At 39.4% G+C, this 19552-nt stretch overlaps 2 protein-coding genes across 2 annotated transcripts in view; both read left to right on the forward strand.

Moving 5' to 3' along the window:
• The window catches only part of LOC123498080 (1-phosphatidylinositol 4,5-bisphosphate phosphodiesterase gamma-1-like), a 167755-nt gene that overhangs the window by 53017 nt on the left and 95186 nt on the right, over window positions 1-19552 (forward strand). Inside the window, 3 exon segments of the mRNA XM_045245179.1 lie at window positions 3299-3404; window positions 14567-14745; window positions 18419-18576. Of these exon segments, the coding sequence (XP_045101114.1) occupies window positions 3299-3404; window positions 14567-14745; window positions 18419-18576 (443 nt within the window).
• On the forward strand, window positions 7017-8924 carry LOC123498082 (tigger transposable element-derived protein 1-like). Its single transcript, XM_045245186.1, has 2 exons — window positions 7017-8298; window positions 8566-8924. Exon 1 carries the CDS (start codon window positions 7484-7486, stop codon window positions 8291-8293), a length of 810 nt encoding a protein of 269 aa, XP_045101121.1. The 5' UTR covers window positions 7017-7483; the 3' UTR covers window positions 8294-8298; window positions 8566-8924.

A 19552-nucleotide genomic window follows, 5' to 3' on the forward strand; every position in this document is an offset into this window, starting at 1 on the left:
CTCTCTCTCTCTCTCTCTCTCTCTCTCTCTCTCTCTCTCTCTCTCTCTCTCTCTCTCTCTCTCTCTCTCTCTCTCTCTCTCTCTCTCTCTCTCTCTCTCTGAGTGACCATGTCATTATCCTGGCTTGCCTAATAACATTCTAACAAATGCATAACTAGCACTTCACTTTGACAGACCACAGTTTCAACTAGTACAGGACCCTAATTCACTATTGAGTGTCACTCCGGTGACCCCTGCAGGCAAGCACTCGCCACTCTCCACCTCATTACAAATTTTGCAAATTGTAGATGAACAAAACAAGTTACGTTAGTATCAAGCATGCAGGGCCTATTTTGGTTTGTATATCATGTCGTGTATTCATCTGAACAGTTACATGAGCACTATGAATTTGTGGGGGAAAAAACTGTCATTATGGTCCAAAAGAATTTGGTCAATATCTGATAATTCCATTACTGAGCATAATCCCTTATCACGAGGTACCTCTGTATATTTGTCACTGTACAATAATTATAATGAAATACATACAGGTTTTCCTCGTTTTATGATTGGGTTATGTTCCTGAAACGAACGATCAAATAGCAAACTTTAAGTTCAATAGGATTTAATGGGGAGAGTAACATAGGCCTAGCTTGTATTGAGAGATAGTGAACACTTTTACACACCACCCAAAGAGGTAGTGTTATAGGCACATTATGTTTTTTATACAGTGGTTTCCCTTATAGCAGGGGTGGGCATACTATTCAGTGCTAGGATAACATTAAAAAAGAATCTCAATTTTATAGGGCGGCATACTGTATTAATCCAAAATCATTAATATGTGAAATACAAAATTAATGGGTTCTAAAGAAAAAGCCATTCTCACAAGCATGTTTGCACTTGCAGGAAGAAAATGAAATGCTCACACTATTATTTGGCGTTGTTTATTAACTTGCTCTTTCAAATTTACGAACATTTGTCAGGCTGCATAAATTCCTTTGGCACATGCGGCCCGTGGGCCTATATCCACTGGCAAGAGGAGAAAAATTTGTTTCAGTTAAGTTAGCAGGTCTGGTTGTCAATCCACAGCCTTAACCTTTAAACGGAAATGTGACTCCATATGAAGTCAGTAGTTAGTGGTTTTGAAAAAGCATATAATTTTTCATGCCCACCTGGCTCCAAGGTCTATGGGTCTGTATCTAGTGTCTTTTGATCATCAGAACTAGAGGAGGACAGATGGGCTCCTCGCTGGTGATGCTCTTTCCTTCCTAAGTAAAGGCTTTGACGCCAGGTAGACCTACAAAGTCCGTTTGTGAAATATTGACTCATGAACATATGTATGGGGGAAAACATTGTTTATAGTCCTGTATATGTGACATACAGGGCTTAATACCTCTAATTGATGCTAAATATTTTTTGTGGGATTTGATAAGAGACCTGGTACAGTTATTCTCTTATTCTACATGTGTGTAATAGTTTTTTCTTCTGGTTTCTTTGATAGGCAAATTTGACATGTCACATCCATCTGGATTGTCTGATGAGAGAACACAGGAGCTGTTGGCTGAACAAACTGGTGAAATAGCATTCACCAAAGCCTATTAGCCACTCACAGCTGACTTGGTTTTTTATAGAAAATCACATTTTCAGGAATTGCCTTTGTTTAGTTCACAGCACCACAATTGGGATGGAGAACATAAAATTTATAAATGATTTTAAAATAATGGATTAAGCAATATGTTCAAGCAAAAGTTATCATGATAAACCATGTTGTGGATATGCAGGTTCTGTTTATTTGTTTATTTACCTGTTTATTTATCAAAATCAGAAACAAAAATCAGAGCACCACAATTGTCATGCAAATTAAGAATTATGCACTATTTCATAGAAAGAGCAACCATTTTACTTAGAGAATATTCAATTTTCTTACTTTTCTTTCCAAAGAATTTATTTATATACTATGGCAGTCACTATTTTTTCAATATATGTTTTTTTTCTTTTGATAAATCTTGAAAATTAAGTATGAACATGAATTTGTATGTTTTTTCTTTCATCATTTTACAGATGTTTTCTTTTTTCAAATTTAATCAAGTGTAACTCAATAAAGATTATCCTTATACAGGCAACCCCCCCTTAACGAAGGGTTTACGTTCCTAAAAAAACATTCGTTAAATGAAACTTCGTTTAGCGAACCAATCATAACAAGTTTGACCCCTAACTGATCTTCCATTGAGAGTAAACAAAGCGAGAGTACATCATAGTACAGTGAAAGGTTTAACCCGCTAAGACCGATGGCCGCAAAATTCGCACCCTCCCATTACTGCAATTATCATAAAATCAACTCTTATAAATTACTCTGGAAAAAAATCTGCTGTTAGTAGACATGACAATGCATCATCCTACAAGTTTTTATTGCTCTACTCACTATGGTTGTCTCAGAATAATAATGGTGGGCTTGTTTACTTTCTGATAATCAGGTGAAAATAGGATGAATGAGTCCTGACATTGGAAAATGAGGGAATGGATGTGGTTAATGATTGGAAAATTGAATATGGAATAACAAGCCATTGAATAATGAGGGAAACCTGTATGTATTTGTGGCAACCACAAGTCTTCCACACTTAGCTGTCAGAACAGATGGTAAACTAAACATGGTTCCCATAGTGCAAGTATGTGATGAGAAAAAGAAGATAAGAATTTTATTGGGACATCTGGCTGACATCAGCCCTGTTTCCCATAGTGTTTGTGAGGAAAGAAGGAAAATTCTAATATACAATTACAAAAATTTCTCTCTCTCTCTCTCTCTCTCTCTCTCTCTCTCTCTCTCTCTCTCTCTCTCTCTCTCTCTCTCTCTCTCTCTCTCTCTCTCTCTCTCTCTCTCTCTCTCTCTCTCTCTCTCTCTCAACATCAGCATCACATAGCCATTGTTTGATATGCAGCAAGTTTTATCATGATCATAACAGTTTCTTCTTCTGTTGAGACATAATTTTTTGTCAAGATCAAAGAAATAGATAAGTTACAGGAATGAGAGACAAATGTATACTCTACATCTCAGTTTTAAGGTGATCTCAGATTTTCAATGAAAAAGGGTTTGGTTTTGAGGTCTCTTTTTCTTTCAAGAAGAAGATCCAGAACAATTGCAATGTAATTTTGAACATGTTTTCAAACTCTTTGAAGGATCTATTTTCCAGTCTTCTGTTGCTCATGCCCTGTGCTCCTCTAACATAAATACAAAACATAATAAAAGTAGTTTTACATTTTTTATTATGTTAATTCTCTTTCCAGGTTACTTACTGTTTATTCTTTGTTTATTTCATTTTATCAGTTCATGCCTTCTCCGGAGGAACTCCAAGGAAAGATCATACTCAAGCAAAGAAAACTTCCTCGGGGGGTGGATGAAATCACTCCCCTGATTGCCAACATGGATGAACGTTAGTATTGCACTTTGTTTCTCCTTTAAAATACTAACATTTATTGATTTTATTCACTTTTATATATTTCTGTGTTTGCCTTATTGTATGCTTGTTTACTTTTGTTCATTTTTGTTCTGCAGGCACATGGGTTCAAGTCTTAACCATGGCCTGAGATTATAGTTCCTAATACCAAATTGTTATAAGACTTGTGAAGCAGCCTTCCCACCCTTATTTTTTTTTATTAATAGGTGTGTCAATTCAAGAGATTTAAGTGGGTAAATATCTCTGGCCAGAAGTCATGACAAGTAAATTATTAAGCCACACCTTTCCTAACCCCACTCCATGTACACTTTCCCATTCCCACTCCACTCCCTCTTTGTTCTTACATTTTTCATACACCCTGCATCTCCTCTCCATGTGTATACCCACCTCCCCCTGTCCTCCCATTCTCTCTCTCTCTCTCTCTCTCTCTCTCTCTCTCTCTCTCTCTCTCTCTCTCTCTCTCTCTCTCTCTCTCTCTCTCTCTCTCTCTCTCTCTCTCTCTCTCTCTCTCTCTCTCTCATACCTAAATGTTCAAGACAATGTTTACAATGTGGATAAAACACACACACACACACACACACACACACACACACACACACACACACACACACACACACACACACACACACACACACATAAAGGTGACCACAAGTAATCATCTCTGAGGACATGGAAAAAAGCTAATAAAGGACATCTCTCTAAATGACGTGAGAAAATACAGTTTCCCGCATCGTAGCATTGATAAGTGGAATAAACTGAGCAGTGATGTCGTTGACGCGGTGTGTGTCATTCAGATGAAAGAGAGATATGACAGGAATGGACAAGGAGACAGGTCACAGAGAGCTTAGCTCGGGCCCTGTAATACACAAATAGGTAAATACACTAGCCATCGCTGAGAGAGGACGGCTTGTCTCCGGCTGCGGACGGGAAGAAGGAAAATACCCATGGAGTTACAGGGCCCGGGTACCTCTAAGTTAGTGTCCTGTTAATGTCCTACTGTCGCATAGTGTTGAAAGTGAGGGATATGGAGAGTGGTCCCTGAGAGGAGAGTGTGGGCGGTGATTGTTTTGGCCATAATCAGCTGACGATAACAAATGTGGTGTCTAGACAAGCCCGGGACTTTGAAGGTTTTATAACTACGCCAAGAGGACTGGAGAAATTAGATATGGATGCAAGAGTTCAGGCACTGGAAAGTAAGTTTCTAAACATTTTGTCCATAGAAGAAAAACTGGATAGAGTTCTAGCCGAGAATGATTCGTTCAAAAAAGAGATCTATTTGTTAACATTAGTGAATAAAGAGCTATTGAAGGAAAAAGTAGAGATGGAGAAAGAAAACCAACAACTAAGGAAACAATGTGAAGAGATGAAGGCTAAACTCCTGGAAATGGAGATGAAAATATCCGAAGGGGACTTGAGGAAGGAGGAATGCCTTAATCTAATTGATACCAGGATGAAAGAAGTGAACCATGAACATCAGGAGGTACAAAGGTCCTTTAGGGAGATAGTGAAAAAGCAGGAAGAGGAAAATAAAGGGATTACGCAGAGGGAAATGGTAAAGGCACTAAAGGAAAATGAGTATGTGGTGAGAGATATTGCTGAAAAGAAAAAATGTGTGATCATAATAGGATTGAGGGAAGAAACTAACAGGAACTGGCAGGACAGGAGGGATAAGGAAAATGACAGGATTAAGTTTTTACTGAACAAGATCTCTGTGGAAGAAGAAAACCTATATGCTGAGGTAGAAGAAAGAGTGAGATTATGAGCTTTTGAGTAAGGCAAGAATAGACCATTAAAATTGAAATTAAAGTCTCAGGTGGCAACTGAGGCCTTGTTGAGGAGGGCTTGGAAACTTAAGGACTCTGAGGAAACCAAAACAATTTACATAAGAAGAAATATGTCACAGGATGAGCGAATGAAAATGAAAGAGCTTGTAACTGCAGTGAAAGAGAGGAATGACAAAAGAACAGAGGAGGAAAAGACCAAGTTTTTTTGGAGGATGAGAAATGGGAGGCTAAAGAAGTGGTGGATAAAACAGACAGAATAGGCAGCCTTCTTAATAGAGTCTGCTGACTTGAAAATAGTAGACAGTAGATGGAGTCAAGATGGTGGCAAGCAATGTTATTAGTTTTCTGGCCTCTCTCTTGTCTGTGAATAATACCCAGCTTCACTTCGAGAGTAAGACACTTCCTGGTCTTCTTAGGAACTTTAGGCTACATTGCAGGGCGTTTTGGTGGTAAGTTGAACTAGGGAAGATGAGCTGCTGGTGACGCTGTTATGTTTTGACTGGGGAGTGAGTGGTACGCGTGATCGTGATCTTGATGTTGATGCTACAGGTGATGCAGAATTTCTTCTGAGTCAGGCCTTTGTATCGGCAGCACCTGTGTTGTCCACGAGAGGCTTGATCATGATCTTTATTCTACAGGTGTCTCAGGATTTCTCCTGAGGCAAACTTTAGTACCAGCAGCTCCTGGTGTATTCAAAAGCCTGTCAGCTTGCATGATACGGTGGGGCTTTCAAATTTGGAAAAAATTACCTGGATAAAACTTTGTTAAAGTGAGTTTGGTGTTCGTTAAACGAGCAGATGGTAGTAAAACGAAACTTTCGTTGTAGCGAAATTTTGTTGTGTGAACCTTCGTTAAACGGGGGTTGCCTGTACATATATATATATGTATATATATATATATATATATATATATATATATATATATATATATATATATATATATATATATATATACACACACAGAAACTCCCCTACTTACGAACATTTGACTTGCGAACATTCCATACATATGAACAAATCTTTTAAATACTTAAGTCCAAAAAATTGTTTGAAAGATGCTAGGAAACTTCAAATTTCCTGCGCGCAAATATAGTTCATGAGTCTGCCATGCCGTGGCGCTGCCGAGCTCACTCAGCTGTGCGAATCACTCCCCTGCCCTCCAGGCTCCCGCCATAAACACGAAAGCATCTGTTCACTGTGTCCTCGTGTACTGCCAATTTTTGTGCCATAATTCGCTTTACCTGTGCATCATTCCATCAAAAATGTTGGGTGTGAAGTGAAAAATAAACGGTGAAGCCAGTGGAAGTGCCAAGAAACGTCAGGCTATAACTTTAGAGGTGAAAATGGACATCATAAAACGGCTTGAGAAAGGTGAGAAAATGTCTGATGTGGCACGAAAATTTAATATGAATCGGTCAACTGTAGGCACAATTATTAAGAACAAAGAAAAAATTGTGGAACATGTGAAATCTGCAGTGCCCATGCAATCAACCATCATATCGAAAAAGAGAGGGAAAGTGATTGAGGAGATGGAAAAACATCTCGGCGTCTGGTTCGAGGACTGCATCCAGAAACGGAAACGTCTATGCCTTATGATGATTCAAGAGAAGGCCCTGAGTCTATTCAATGAACTGAAGGCTGAGTATGGTGAGGATGTGTCATTCACTGCAAGTCATGGGTGGTTTAACCGCTTCAAGGCGCAATAACTTGCATAACGTGAAGGTGTCTGGTGAGGCGGCGAGTGCAGATGTTAAGGCAGCTGAGGAATTCCCAGGAAAACTAGCAGAAATTATCTGCCAGGAGGCTACACACCACAACAGATTTTCAATGTGGATGAAACTGGCCTCTACTGGAAAAAGATGCCTGACCGAACCTACATCAGTAAGGAGGAAAAGACGATGCCTGGCTTCAAAGCTGCAAAGGACAGACTGACGCTACTGCTTGGGGTAATGCTAGTGGTGATTTAAAATTAAAGCCCCTACTGGTGTACACCTCGGAAAACCCACGAGCCCTGAAAAACATTGCCAAGGCGTCTCTTCCAGTTGTGTGGAAGAGTAACTCTAAAGCTTGGGTCACACAGGCGATTTTTCAGGAGTGGTTTTATAATCAATTTATCCCTGAGGTGGAGAAGTATTGTCGGAGCAACTCCATTCCATTCAACGTCCTCCTGGTGCTGGATAACGCCCCTGGCCACCCACCTTACCTAGATGACTTTCACCCTAATGTCAAGGTTGTCTACCTGCCACCCAACACAACCTCCATTATACAACCTATGGACCAGGGAGTCATCGCAACGTTCAAAAAATACTATCTAAGGCGCACTTTCCGCCAGGCACTGAAGGCAACAGATGAGAATGATATGACTCTGAGCGAATTTTGGAAGTCATATAACATCTACAATGCCATAAAAAACATTAATACCTCCTGGTGGGAAATTACAACCACCTTTATGAATGCCGTATGGAAAAAGCTCTGCCCTCAGGTTGTTTATGATTTCACTGGGTTTGAAAATATTCAGGAGGAGGTTGTTGACAATTTAATGTCCATGAGTGAGAAACTGGAGCTAGAGCTGGAGGAGCAGGACTTCACAGAGTTCTTTGATGACCATGACAAGGAGCTATCTAATGATGAACTACGAGAATTGGAGAAGCAGAGGAAGGAGGCAGAAGAGGCAGAGGAGGAAGAAGTGGAAATGCCACCAAAACATTTCCAAACTAAAAAGATGGCAGAAGCTTTTGCATCCATAGAGGCAGCCTTGGCAAATTTTGAAGAACAGGACCCAAATGAAGAACGACATGCCAAGGTGTCAGCAGCTGTTCATGATGCACTGAAATGCTACCGCGTCATATACGAGGAAAAAAAGAAGGCTGTGAGCCAGTCGTCGCTTCATCGGTTCTTCAAACGGGTAGATAAACGTGAGGCAACAGTACCATCCACTCCTCAGTCAGTGCCATCTACCCATGAGCCAGTGCCATCTTCATCCTCTACCCACACGCCTGACGCTGACAGCGATGCTGACGACCCCTCCACCATCTCGTCACCCCGTTCCTCGCCCGCCACTTCCCCCAACAAATCCAAGTGAACAAGGTAAATCTTACGAGTTTCCTCATTTATATTTCAAGCATGCAATGTTTTCTGTTTCATATTTCATGTGAAATGCTTTCATGTATGTAACTGACATAGCCCTAACGTTAAAATGTGTAACCTAAATGCGAGTCTGTAACCTAGCGGTAACCATGTCAGCTGTTTGACCCCGATATACAGACGCTTAGTCATCCCAGATTTATAGGCACCTGTTCAACCCCCATTGATCGACGCCATGTTAATCTATCCATGTTTATCGATCTTTCTCAGTATGGTATGGTGTCATCCCCCAGTCTAACGGATAGGCTTCGTGTTGTGTGACGGCCCTGGTTGTGTTTTCCTGCCCAGCTGACCACACGCCATCTTATCGATCGGTTCGCCAGCCAGTCACCACTACAATATATTTTCTTTTAAATAAAGTATGTTTCTACATTAAAGTTGTATGAATCACCATCAAATAATATTAAAAGCATTACATATTACAGGTACTGTATAAGGTATGTCGTACTTATTGGGATTTATGTACAGGTATTCTTAATGTAAACAAAACTTTAAAACAATGGGAAAAAAGGCAATGGAGACCCGACTTTGGATATACGAACAAATGGAGTTACGAACGGCCTCTCGGTCCCCATTATGTTCGTAAGTTGGGGAGCTTCTGTATATATATATATATATATATATATATATATATATATATATATATATATATATATATATATATATATATATATATATATATATATATATATATATATACATACATACATACATACATACATACATATATACAGTAAAACCTCAGCTCACAACCATAATTCGTTCCTAAATCCTGTTCGTCACCCGATTTGTTCGTCCCCTGAATAAATTTTTCCCATAAGAATGTATTGAAATACCATTAATCCGTTCTAGACCAAAAAAAAAAAAATCATACTTTTGTCCATAAACCCATTCAAAATAGAACTTTAATGTATGCATGACATGAACGAAATAATTATAGAAAGCCTAAATTGTTTGACTTACCTAAATGCTATCAAAATGATAATAAAATTAATAAAAAAGAAAAGGTTATTTACTTGAGAGACTGGACATTGATGGCATGATGGAATGGAGGAGAGGAGGATGGGAAGGAAGACAGACAAGATCCGAGAAGACAGTCATGAGAGAGGACTTTAGATGTGCGCAGCGTGCCAGAGCTACACAACAGCTGTGTAGCGTCACAAGTCAGTGCCACTATGTGGGGCCCCGTTATAGTGAACATCGGCGTGGGAAACATGGAAAGATTGCCAGTCTTCGTCTCTGCCTTGGAAGACCCTTGCCTGCTGGGGATTGACTTCCTCACGCATGTGGGAGCAAGTTTGGACTTCCAAGAAGGGAAGTTAAAGGTGTGTGGCCAGAAAGTTCCTTTGATCCTGAGAGGTGATGCTCAGTGTGAGAGGAGTGGGCAGTAGGGCGGTGTTCCTTGCCAGGCGAGCGATGAAACAGCTGCGATGGATGTGCCACAATCTGCAGTACCTGGACATGGCCAGGATGATGATGACAGCAACGCTGAGAGCCACCAGAGCAGCGAGGATAACGGCAAGGAAGCTACAGTAGAGCGCACCGGTAACATCACCATGCCCAGGAAAAACAGGACAAAATCGTGGTGGCACGAAGATTATGTTATGTAATATTTTTCGTATGTTCCTGTTTCTATTTTCTATTGTGCTTACATTTTGTTTTGTTGTTGTGTGATAGCCGGGTTAGCTATCACACAAACGGCTCGCCTGCCGACGAACCGTTTAGCCGCATTCGTCCCCCAAAATATCGTTCGTCCCCTGGGTCGATATATTGACAAATTTTTTGGTCGTCTCCCGAATTGTTCATCCTTAGAGACGTTCGTCAAGCGAGGTTTTACTGTATAGGTATATATACATATACATATATATATATATATATATATATATATATATATATATATATATATATATATATATATATATACAGTAAAGTCCCGGGTTACGTCGGTCTCGAGTTACGTCAAACTCATAGTTACGTTGGTCCACTATAAGGCAATTTAAGATTAAATAAAAAATTTATAAATCGTAAAGCGCGGGATTTATTGTTATTGTTGGTGGTTACCCGTCACACCGCCTGCCTCACGCTTGAATACAATAGCACCCTGCCTCAGTTCCACCACACCGTCGCTCCTGGCAAGAGTGTTATCCTACTTCTGCGTTTACTGACTCCAGTTCTTAGTATCTTGCTCAATGGCACCAAATTAAAGACATGAGAAGGGGGGGCAGCAGCTGTGTGTGAGGGAGTGAAGAAGAAAATGGGAAGCCCGTTACCATGACAACGGAGAGGTTGACGACCTTGAGGGTTCGCGCACCCATCACAACAATAATAACTCCGGAGCCTTCGCCTGGGCCACACGACACTTGCAGCTCACTTGCAATGTCTGCGCCTGTCTGCTGATCCCTATTGCCCTTTCCTGTTGCATTTCCTGCCCCGCTGCCCACGCTTCTACTCCCACCACACTGCACTACGCTCCCAGCTGTCTGCACTGGGCGTCACAACATTCAACCTGCCCACCCTCCTGGCGGCCTCAGGGCTACCCCTCTCGGCAACCTGCAGTCCTTCGCGTTCGTGGCCCTAATCAACAACAAAAACAAACTTGTGTTTCATATTCCTATATAGTTGTAAATAGTATAACAATATAACCTTTAACTTACCTGAATGACCATAAACAATGATTGGTTGAAAACTCGATAATATGCTTTGAAATGTACAGAAACTCGAGTTACGTACAAAATCGACTTACGTCATGTTTCAGGAACGTAACTCTGACGTAAACCGAGACCTTACTGTATATATATATATATATATATATATATATATATATATATATATATATATATATATATATATATATATATATATAGGGCATATATTATTTCCCTTTATTTATTTATAGTATACACTCAACCCTCGATTTGCCGGACTAAAAGGGGGGAAGGCTTGTCCGGGAATGGCAAATGTCCGGCAATGGAAAATGTCCGGGGGTCTACCCCCTTGCCGGACTTTACCCTATACAGGTTGAACCCCGCTTTAACGGCACGCGATTTACCGGAATCCCGTGTTTAACGGCAAAAATTTCCGGTGGGAACATAGTGTTGTCTTTAACGGCATTTCGGCACCTGCACCAGCTGTACCAGGAAGTTGGAAAATAAATCAGACGTTTTTTGTTCAGAAAAACAAAACTGAGGGAGAAGAAAGAGACTTTGCACCAGATGTGGAAGACAAGAGAAAGAAAAATAAAAGAAAGGCAGGATCAGGAAGAATAGAAGTAACAGGAGGTGCCGAGGCAAAGGCAAAACCTCCGACGACCATCATCATCATCATCATCTCACCACGTGGGGCCGTAACACATGCCAATGCCGCCGACACGTAAGCACAACACTCGTGTGACGCGGCAGACTTGTTTACAGTCCAGTACTAGACGTGTATGTCCGCCCGCGCTGCCATCTATAGTGCCCGATTTGCGAACTTTGTCTGGCGCGGTAGTTTGAAATCGACTTGTCCCGGACTTTTTTTTTTTTTTTTTTTTTTTCCCACAGACTCTTGTCCGGCAAATCCGAAATCCGGCAAATGGAGGTCCGGCAAATCGAGGGTTGAGTGTATGTGTAGCCTCTGGCCACCCAAGCGCGGGCTGTCGCTGTGCAGCCAACCACACTCTCTTTGTTTCCACCATTTTGTGTGCCTGCGAGCCTCGCATCAGTCTCAAGGTAGCCTTCAGCGGAGATAGACACGCACTCTCGTGGTCTGGCACAGGGTAGGGAGATTCGTGTTGCTGGGCTTCTCTTGTTGCTCACTAGTCATCGGTCTGGGAGTTGTGCCCTCCCTTGAGTAGCTGGCTTGTTACTCGGTAGACCGTGGCTGTGTAGAACAACGGGCTTGTTGTTCTGAGAAAGTGTGGCCAGTTGGGGCTTCATTTCTCGTGCGTTCGTCCACTCGTGGGGTGGCAGCGCGGAGGAGAGAGACGCTTTGTCTCGTCCTGTTTGTTTTGTTGGTGGCCGTGGTCACCAGTGTGGTTTGGTGAGGGGCTGTGTGCCCCCACCATCGTTTGTGTAGTATCAGTAGTATACTGTTTATAGTCTCAAGGTAGCCTTCAGCGGAGATAGACACGCACTCTCGTGGTCTGGCACAGGGTAGGGAGATTCGTGTTGCTGGTCTTCTCTTGTTACTCATTAGTCATCGGTCTGGGAGTTGTGCCCTCCTTTGAGTAGCTGGCTTATTACTTGGTAGGCCGTGGCTGTAGAACAACTGGCTTGTTGTTCTTAGAGAAGCGTGGCAAGTTTGGCTACACTTCTCGTGCGTTTGTCCACTCGGGTGTGGTGGCGTGGAGGGACGCGTTATTTCCTTGTCCCGTTGTTGCTGTTGGTGGCCGTGGTCACCAGTGTGGTTTGGTGGGTGGCTGTGTGCCCCCATCATCTTTTGTGTAGTATCAGTAGTATACTGTATTGTAGTGGTAGTAGCCACGCACACTATTGAATGCTGAGAGGCTTCATGCTGGCCAGTGGTGCGTAGTTGTCGTCCGCCAGACTTGTCTGTGACGAGTATCTGGACTCCGTGTATAGCTGTTGTCACCCGTAGGAGGTGTCTGGTCTTGTGTGTACATCACCGGATGTGCTGTACACATCATATATTGTAGTTGTAGGCTAGGGGTGTCAGTCTGACTTACTTACTTGTAGTAAGATAGTATAGTAATATACCGCGCGTGTTGTTCCGGTCTGTGAGTTATCACAGTCTGTGGACAAGGCGTGCGGAGAGGCATTAATACTTCATAGAGAAGTGGGTGGAATTGTCCTTGTGGGCAGTTTCTCTGGGGGGTATTAAGGCCTCGCCCTGTTACACATAGCATCTACCATTTATAAATTCTACTTGGTTGGGTACAGGAGGAGAAGGAGGTGCTAAGGAGATTCCCTTACAGTGGGGGAAATTATACACTGTTGGCGACCTTGAAAGAACCTGAGGGTTACGGCAGCAGGGAGTTATAGTAGTGGGGACTCTGTGGAGTGTTTTATAATCCCCACTGTACTGACCATAACAAAGTTGGAAATTTTGCCAGAATAACACTCTAGTGAGCTGTAGCAGTTAACCGCAGCCGTGGCGTGTACATAACAATATATATATATATATATATATATATATATATATATATATATATATATATATATATATATATATATATATATATATATATATATGCTTTACTGATCTTGCTAACTGCATGCCTTCCCTCCTCCTGCAGCCTTGCTGCATAAGGCTTTCCTCTTCCTCTCACCCCTATTCTGTCCAGCTCTTTAATACAAGAGCTAACCAGTACTCTCAGTCATTCATACCTTTCGCTGGTAAACTCTGGAACTACCTACCTGCTTCTCTATTTCCATTTTCTTACAACTTGACTTTTTTTAAGAGGAAGGTTTCAAGACATTAATTTCCTGTCTTCTGGCTAAATCTTATTCTCTTTAAGGGAACTGACAATCCAGTAGGCATTTTTTTTTTTTTTATATTGTTTGTTGCCTTTGGCCAGTTTCCCCTTTTGCAAAAAAGAAAAATTGTGTTCTACTTGTGAATGAATTGATATTTGCTGGTATTGAGTTGTTCTGGAACCAGGTGATATGCGAGAAATGTACAGGACTTCCTAGTAGTACTCACTCAGGAAAAGTTTGGAAACCACTGATGTAAACAGTTTATTTTTTCTTACTGAAGAAGAGATGAATGCTATGAGGAAGGCTATGTTGAGTTGGTTGGGTGAAAGAATTAAATCTTTTAAGATATGACTTGCTTATTCAAAGAATGTAGAATGATAAGGAAGTCAGATTACAAGTATTGATGAAAACTGTGTCATCTTTTATCTCTTATCTATTGATTTATTTTATTCTGTTATCTTACTGATTATCTATCTATCTATCTATCTATCTATCTATATATATATATATATATATATATATATATATATATATATATATATATATATATATATATATATATATAGTAGGGTATTTTTGGGTGATGGAAAGAAACTCAGGAGTAGCAGGAGTATTTTATTTCTGGAAGTTTGCTGATAGGGCTTCTTCAGGAATGACAGGCCTGTTCCTGAGTTTCTTTCCATCACCCACCTGTTCCACATTGTTCCACATTGTTATATATATATATATATATATATATATATATATATATATATATATATATATATATATATATATATATATATACTTTTTTTCAGAAGGAGGAGAATTGGGAGTTGATCAGTACCAGTTGAATGATCGTCTTTTCCTGAAAAATCCAGTGGATCCTACAGCATGGCAGCCTCATCTGTTCTTCCTATCTCAAAAAAGTCTTCGCTACATTGAGCCAGATCCAGACATAGAAGATCAGGCCAGCGGCTATAGGCAATCTAATGGCGTGAGTGTACATTATGATTTCTCCAATGACAATCATTATCTTTCCTACTGAGTATAACTGTTGTTTTAAAGAAATGTGTTCTTAGATTGATTTATAAATGGATATATGAATGGTTTGGAAATGTTCCCCCCCCTATTTATGGTATATTTGATGAATAGATTCATTGGATTTAAAAAGATTATAAGAAACAAGAGGAGGTTGAATAAAGAGGACAAAATGTGGCTCACAAAACAATGCTGTAAGTTGATTACATGGACTTAGCAATTATGTAAGGGCATAAGAAAAAAAGAAGCTACACGATGCCATTTAACCTCCATTGAGCAGTTTATGAAACATACCTAATTATTTCCACCTATCCTTGTCATCCATCCATATGTCTACCTTTTGAAACTCACTAATGTTTCAGAACTTACAACCTAATTACCTGGTAAATGCATTGATATTGAATAGTTTCAAGGATTAGATGTCCTAACTTCCAATCCTTCTTATGCTGTTACCCTATCTTTTCCATTGGGCTTCCCTGATCACAATCTCATATCTATATATTGTCCTATCACTCTAATCCTTCCTCGGGATTTCCCAAAGCAGAGGTGCCTCTGCCATTTTGCCTCTAGTATTTTGGGAGAGACCTGAGGAAGTATCTTTACTATTATTTTCAAAAAGTTTACTTCTGTGCTTGCACCTTGTCAAGTCAAATTCTCTGAACTTTGTCTATTAACATCTGCCTTTCCTTGTTGGAGTTTTCCATACATTTAGCCTGTTCTTAAAAAGGGTGACCATTCTGTTTCCTCAAACTACCATTCTAGTGTTTTAATTTCTTGCCTATCAAAAGTTTTTTTTATCTCTCCTGAACAGCAAGATTCTTAAACTCTATTACTTCATAATCTTCTCTCTGATCTGCAGCATGGCTCCCATCAAGGCCACTCTATGGGGAGTTTTCATAAGTAATGGTTGTCACCAGGTGGCAGCATTAGACATGTCCCCTTCTCCGACATAAGCACACTATCAAATATCCGTACAATGTCATTCTGTTTACATGAAGGTGCAATGAGCTGATATGATATATTTCTCTCTACAATTCCTTCTAAATAGTAACTTGGTAAAATCAGACTCTATTCATGTATAGAGTGTTTAAGTTGATTTTCTAGCGAATTGCCATTTAGATTTATTTGGTAATCTCCATATTTCAAAATAAGTGCACTGTTGATAGGATGTATTAATCCAGATGACAGTAAATAGGAAACCATCATGTATGTCTGTCCCACTTAAAAGTCCAGGTGATGTTGATCAACTTCCTAGTATATGGAAACAACAATTTTATTCAATATTAGGCACAACTTGAGCATCCATGTGAGAGAAGTGCTGTGTTTAACAAAACACATTATTGGACAACCAGTTAACTCCTGCTGTATTGTCCATGCCACTCCATCCTTAGAGATGTTTGTTTTGGTGCTTAATTTATTTGCCGCATCACTGGCTTCATGAAAGAGATGCTTAAATAAAAGTTTATATCCATATTTTGTGATGTTACTGAGTATATTGAGTTATATTATTTAGTACATTCAGATTTGTTTTATCTTTTTTCATTGTCCAAATCAGTAGTTTTTAGACTTTTAATGTGCTGTATTTAAGATATTGATAGCAGTATTACTAGATAATAAAAAAAAAAATTTCAGATTTGACCAGCTTCTACCAAAATTGTCCATATAAGATATTTAAAAGTCAATACAGAATAATCATAATAATCAATGTTCTATGCATCTATATGCACTTGGGATGGGATGTACAATGGCAATATTTTAGGTCATGTCCCTAGGGGACATGTAGCAGTGGTGACATTTGGTTGGTTAGATCTGAAAACTTCCTATTCAGTCTTGGTTATTCTCTTTTAGAGATTATTGAATTATTTGACCTTATCTTAGACATGTCAAAAACTTTTGATAGGCTTTGGCACAAAAACTTTGGTCTCCAAATTATTCTCATAAGGCTTTTATCTTTCTCTCTGCAACTTCATCCCAGTTTTCTTTTTGACCATTCTATTGCTGTGTTCTCCTAAACCTATTAACAGTAGTGTTCTTCAGGGTTCAGTCTTGTCACCCCATTCTCTTCCTATCATTCATTAATGATCTATTAAACCAAACTTATTGTTGTTTCCATTCCTGTGCTGAGGATAGCATCCTGTACTTTTTCCACATATTGTTATAGACTACCAACCCCTCAGGAATCAAATACATCATGCAGGAAAGCCATAGAATGTCTGACTTCTGATCTCTCTAAAATTTGTGATTGAGGTAGAGCAAACTTAGTATTGTTCATTGCCTTGGTAATCAATTCCTCCATCTATCAACTTGACACAACTTCCAGACAACTCTCCCCTCTTATTTAATGACACTCATCTGTCTCCCTCTTCTACACTGATCATCCTTGGTCTTTCCTTTGCTTGTAATCTTAACCAAAAACATCACATCTCATCTTTAGCTGAAACAGACAAAGAAGTTAGGAATTCTGAATCATCTTTGCCAGCTTTTCGTACACTCTATTTGTTAACTCTGTACAGGGGGCCTTATCTATGGGTGATTCCATTCATATTGTAATTTTGTATATGGTGGAATCAAGACCTTTATATCTTATCACCTCTTCTCCTCTGCCTGATTCTTCAGCCACTTTTTTGTCACTACAATACTGCATCTTGCTATTTTTATCCTTAGTTTCATGCCAACTGCTCTTCAGATCTTAATAATTGCATGCCTCCCTTCCGTTTGCTGCACAAGACTTTCGTTTTCTCTCATCCCTATTCTGTCCACCTCTCTATTGCAAGAGTTAACCAGTTTTCTCAGTCATTCATCCCTTTCTGTGGTGAACTGGAACTCTCAGCCTGTTTTTATATTTCCACCCTCCTATGACTAGAATTTACTCAAGAAGGAGGTTTAAAGACATTTATCCCTTACATTTGGCTAATTCTTTTGATCATGTTCAGGAACCTGCACCTCAGTGGATCTTTTAATAACTGCATTTTTTGTTGCCCTTGGCCAGTTCTATTCCTACTTTAAAAAAAGAAAGAAAAAAAAGGTTGGATAAATTTATGGATGACAATGACAGTGCTAAGGAGCTGCCATGTGTATCAAGCAGTTTTTACAACCTTATTATTTTCTGTGATCTCATGGTTGAGCTTACAGTGAATTCAAAATATTCAAGTTAGTGTATGACAAAACCTTCAGTATGATTGATAAATGGTGCAGTATATACTTTCTGTATTGAAATTATGCAATATTTTCAGTTGAAAGCTTTCTTCAGTGTTAGCCTAATATATAAGTAGATTGATAGACAAAATATAATATTTGAAGTGTGATAGAAGGGTTGAATGTGTTCTCAGCTGAAAAGGATGCTAAAGTTATATGTGGCACTTTAATGTTTTGTTAGTATATATATATATATATATATATATATATATATATATATATATATATATATATATATATATATATATATATATATATATATATAATTTGAAGTGTGATAACAAAAAGATTGTAGAAATTACATGTAATTATTAAATGTTTAGATGAGTTATACATAGCTTGATATATTATTTGATGCACGACATCAAAAAAGGAATATGGAAGTTACAGATGCCTTTGTATTATAAACTTATCATTTATTGTTAATGCTGCAGGATAATGACGATCAGCATCAAATATGGTACCATGGGAAGATGCCTGGAGGAAGAACTAAGGCAGAGGAACTTCTGAAGCAATACAGCTCCTGGGGCAACGGAACATTCCTTGTTCGACACTCTGAAAACTTCATTGGTGACTACACTCTGTCCTTCTGGTGAGCTGACAATTCAATGGTTTTTTCTTTTTTTATATGTAAATTTATTATATTTCATTTACTTATTACTTTATACATTTATTGTATTTTGTCATTTTATCTTCTCCGTTAGAAACCAAGGGACTAAGTAGATGATGTGAATGAATGTAAATGTAAAAGTTGTGTATCTTGTCTTGCCTACACTTCTTATTGTAAGAGAAAGCCTTGGTATATGCACCTACAGTTATGGAAACTCCCTGAGTTTTGGGTTAGCTTTCCTCCCCATGTATAGCACAAAACTCAAGGTCTTGAAAACTGAGCACTAAAAGAATGTAGAGATCAAGTGTTAGAACCAATTTGGGAAATTGTTACAAGCTCATTAAAGGAAGGGAGAGTACCACTGTAATGGAATAGAGCCAACCTAATCTCAATATTCAAAGGAGTAAAGTCAACTAAGCCATTAAATTACAGGCTGGTGTCACTTACAAGTGTTGTGGGGAAGATATGTGAAATTGCTATCAAAGGAAAATGGATTAAATATCTGGAAGAAAATAAGTTATATTGAAAAGACAATTTGGGTCAAGGACAGGAAGATCATGTGTGTCAAATTTACTAAGTTCCTACTCAAGAGTAGTAGAAGGACTGGAGAGCAGAAATAGATGGGTGGACACCTAGACAGAGAAAAGGCTTTTAATAAAGTTCCTCACAGCAGACTACTTTGGAGCATAGGAGGACTGAGAGGAACTTTGTTAGATTGGATAAGGGATTACTCAAAGGACAGAGATGAGGACTGTTATCAGGGATACATACTCATCCTGGAGTAAAGTAACAAGTGGAGTGCCACAAGGGTCAGTGTTAGTCCTCGTTATGTTCCAGGTATATGTAAATGACATACAGTATGGAGTGACTAGTTATATTAATTTTTTTGCTGATATGCAAAACTGCTAAGAGCAATCAAGACCTGGGAAGACTGTTTGTTGCTGCAGGAATATACAGG

This window comes from Portunus trituberculatus, chromosome 47 (genome assembly GCF_017591435.1).
Source record: "Portunus trituberculatus isolate SZX2019 chromosome 47, ASM1759143v1, whole genome shotgun sequence".
Classification (NCBI taxonomy): domain Eukaryota; kingdom Metazoa; phylum Arthropoda; class Malacostraca; order Decapoda; family Portunidae; genus Portunus; species Portunus trituberculatus.